The sequence below is a fragment of the Vicia villosa genome, linkage group LG5, assembly GCF_029867415.1.
Source record: "Vicia villosa cultivar HV-30 ecotype Madison, WI linkage group LG5, Vvil1.0, whole genome shotgun sequence".
NCBI lineage: Eukaryota > Viridiplantae > Streptophyta > Magnoliopsida > Fabales > Fabaceae > Vicia > Vicia villosa.
This window is the reverse complement of record NC_081184.1, coordinates 117,987,874-117,990,928: the sequence shown is the minus strand read 5'-3', so window position 1 is coordinate 117,990,928 and position 3,055 is coordinate 117,987,874. Positions and strand designations below refer to the sequence as shown.

Genomic DNA, 3,055 nt, shown 5'->3' with positions numbered 1-3,055 from the left:
GAAGGGATAGCCTTCAAAACCCAAATCAGAAAGACTACAAAGTTCCAAAGTTCTGCGCCCCCACGACAGTTGAGGCGAGGTTCTAGTGTTGCCTCCTTGTTTTTCCTGCTCAATCAATATATCATTAAGGTCCCCAAAACAGACGAAGCAATCACCACTCCTTCTAACCACCTCTTGAATCAACTCCCACGTTTTCCTCTTATTATGTTCCTCCGGAAAACCATAAACACCGCTGAAATACCAAACCAGATTATCACACTCTTCCACCACAGATCCTCCAATATGGTTTAAGGAGAAAGAAGTTATAGTGATTTGTAACTTCTCACTCCATAAAAGACCAATTCCCCCTGCCCTCTCCCTTTCTTACCCATTGCACTCCACCAAATGACAGAAATCAAAACCAGCTTTGTTCTTTATAGACTGAAATTTCTCCTCCTTAAGACGCGTCTCCATGAGGAATAACATATCGGGATTTTCAATACGAATGAGCCTTAACAAGGCTCGAACTGCACGGGGATTCCCCAACCCCCTGCAGTTCCAGCTTATGATTTTCATTGGGGTAGGCGGTGTTGATTTTCTAACACCACCTCTGGTTCTGCGACGGGGCATTCGTTCGACTCCAACTGGCTCTTCCTCTTTTTTTCTCCATTACCACATTCTCCAACATCTCCATCCACAATCATAACATCAACTAAGGGACGTTTTTCAATTTCAGCCTCCAATTTCTTCCCCTGGCTAGATTGAGCCTTCCTTGTTGCTGGTTTCCTTGTCCATTTCTTCTTTCTAGCACAAGACCCTTTTAAAGTGATAGCTTTGCCACTCCCCACATTGGAAATGTCAAAAGCTCCCAACGATTCCGCCACGGCTTCTATTTCCAACACCTGTTTTCCAGTATTTTCAACATTATCCTGTATCACTTCCTTGTTCTTTTTCCCAAGTTCAGTCGCTTCCTTTTTCCCAACCTCCCCTTCTCCTTCCTTCTCTTTATTCTTTGAATCGCACCCACTCTGTCCTGAGGAGATGTTGAATAAACTTTTGCTGCAAAATCTGGATTTTGACTCTTTCTTTCTCTGATCATCATTGATTTTGGGAAGCGGAGATGCCCTAAGCCAAGTGCCATAAGATAGCTCTTGTTCTTCCAGTTCTTCAAAACCCTCCTCACTCAATTCCCCCACTGAATCGCAGTCCTTCAGTTGGTGCCCTACTTTGCCACACACAAAGCAGAAAGTTGGAAGCCTCTCATATTTAAAGAAAACCCGCAGATTCTTCTCCTTAAAACGAACCACCGTTCCCCTTTTTAGAGGTTGTTTGAGGTCAATAGAGACCTTAATCCTGAGGAAACGTCCATTTCTGTGAGCGTCATTTTGGTCTACTTCTTCAAGCGAACCCAGTATTCCACCCAACTTTCTCGCCATCGCCTTTGTTCTAAGCATTAAGGGGAGTTCGCAGATCCTGACCCAGAAGACCCCAAAGTGCATGTTAAGCGCTGATGGTTGTTCCTCCCGCGACACCCGTGTGAGAATCAGAAGGTTCCTATCGAAACTCCAAGGTCCATTTTGCAAGACACTCTCCAGATCCCTTTTGGTGGCGAAACGAAAAAGGAATAGATTCTTGCTAAGTTCTTGAGTTTCCACCTGATGCTTCAACTTCCAAGCCCCTATCATGGAATTGGTGAAAGCCCTAGCGTTAAAATTGTTGTCTGTCCACAACTTCCCAGCCAAAGTTTGTTGAAAAATCTCCTCTTCGCAAACTTCCTCCACCTCCGCTGTAACACCCTCCTCCTTCTCCTCCTTCGACAAAGAAATATCCCTCCATTTATCCATGAGAAAAACCGAACAAAACAGAAAGACAGTGAGAAAAACACCGAGATCTTCTACCTGAGAAGGAGAAAACCAAAAAGTAGAGGAGAAAAACCAAAAAGAAGTTTGGGGCAAAACTAGACAAAAACCGGTGAGAAACCCTAACCCTAGAAACCAAGAGAGGGGAAGGCACGATAAGTTTTTTTAGAGAGAAGTAAGAGCTTCTCTCTCTAAAAACACGTGGAAGGATATTTAGTTATATTCACATTAAAGAAAACATACAAAAGTGAAACAGTTAGTGTATATAAATTAAATTATATTTTATTATATTTTTAAGTATTATTACTTTATTTTCTTTTAAATTTTTAATACACAATTAGCTCCTCAAAGAAGGCTGGTGATACTTGCCCAACGGCAGTTCATGATTTTGAAGGAGATCAAGCTTACAGTGAGAAGCTAGGACACAATTTTGCTTTAACTGCAACCTTAGATGACGTTGACGGTTGATCCTTCAGCCTACGATGCTCTTATCATCCCTGGAGGTCGATCACATGAGTACTTGTCATTGAATGAGTCTGTTATTTCCTTAGTAAATGACACAATTTTTGGATATGTTTACCACAGAACATTTACACATTTTAATGAAAAATAGCTGCATGTATGCATTCGAGATATAGTAATACTAGTAAAAATAAATATGTAACAATAATTTAGATCTCCTGGGTGGCATAGTTGTTGTTAGTATTGTCAACTTGCTTCACTTTTACCCGTCTCTTACCATACTCAGTTCTCATGAAATAAATATGCAACGAAACATTACTATAACATTTTGTAATAAATTTTAATATGAACATATTTTTTTTAAGAACTATAAATTTTGCTAGAAATTAGCTACGATTTTAGCTACAGATTAGCTGTGTAATTTTATGCCACATCGGCAATTTGACAGGTGGCACTGCCACATGTTAGTGCCACGTCAGCTCTGTTAACGAATGTTAGCATGAGGAACCAAAAGTGTGGTGGTGGTGCTCGGATTCTAAAAGGTTTCTGTTTGACATTTTCAATTTAGGTTTTGTAATAAATTTATGGGTTAATAGTATCTTACCCCCTGTAATATGAGTGTGTTTTGGTTTACCTCCCTGTTGCCAAAGGCAGGTTTTGGCAACGGTTTTTTTGAAAAAACCGTTGCCAAAAGGTAGGGAAGGAGGAAAAGCAAAATTCGCTAACATTACAGGGGGTGGATTACTATTAACCCA

The 3,055-nt window shown here is 40.7% G+C and overlaps 1 protein-coding gene across 1 annotated transcript; it reads right to left on the bottom strand.

The window, feature by feature from the left end:
* Positions 1-551: 551 nt before the first annotated feature.
* On the bottom strand, positions 552-1,823 carry LOC131605245 (uncharacterized). Its single transcript, XM_058877624.1, has one exon. It carries the CDS (start codon positions 1,821-1,823, stop codon positions 552-554), a length of 1,272 nt encoding a protein of 423 aa, XP_058733607.1.
* Between the last annotated feature and the right edge of the window lie 1,232 nt (positions 1,824-3,055).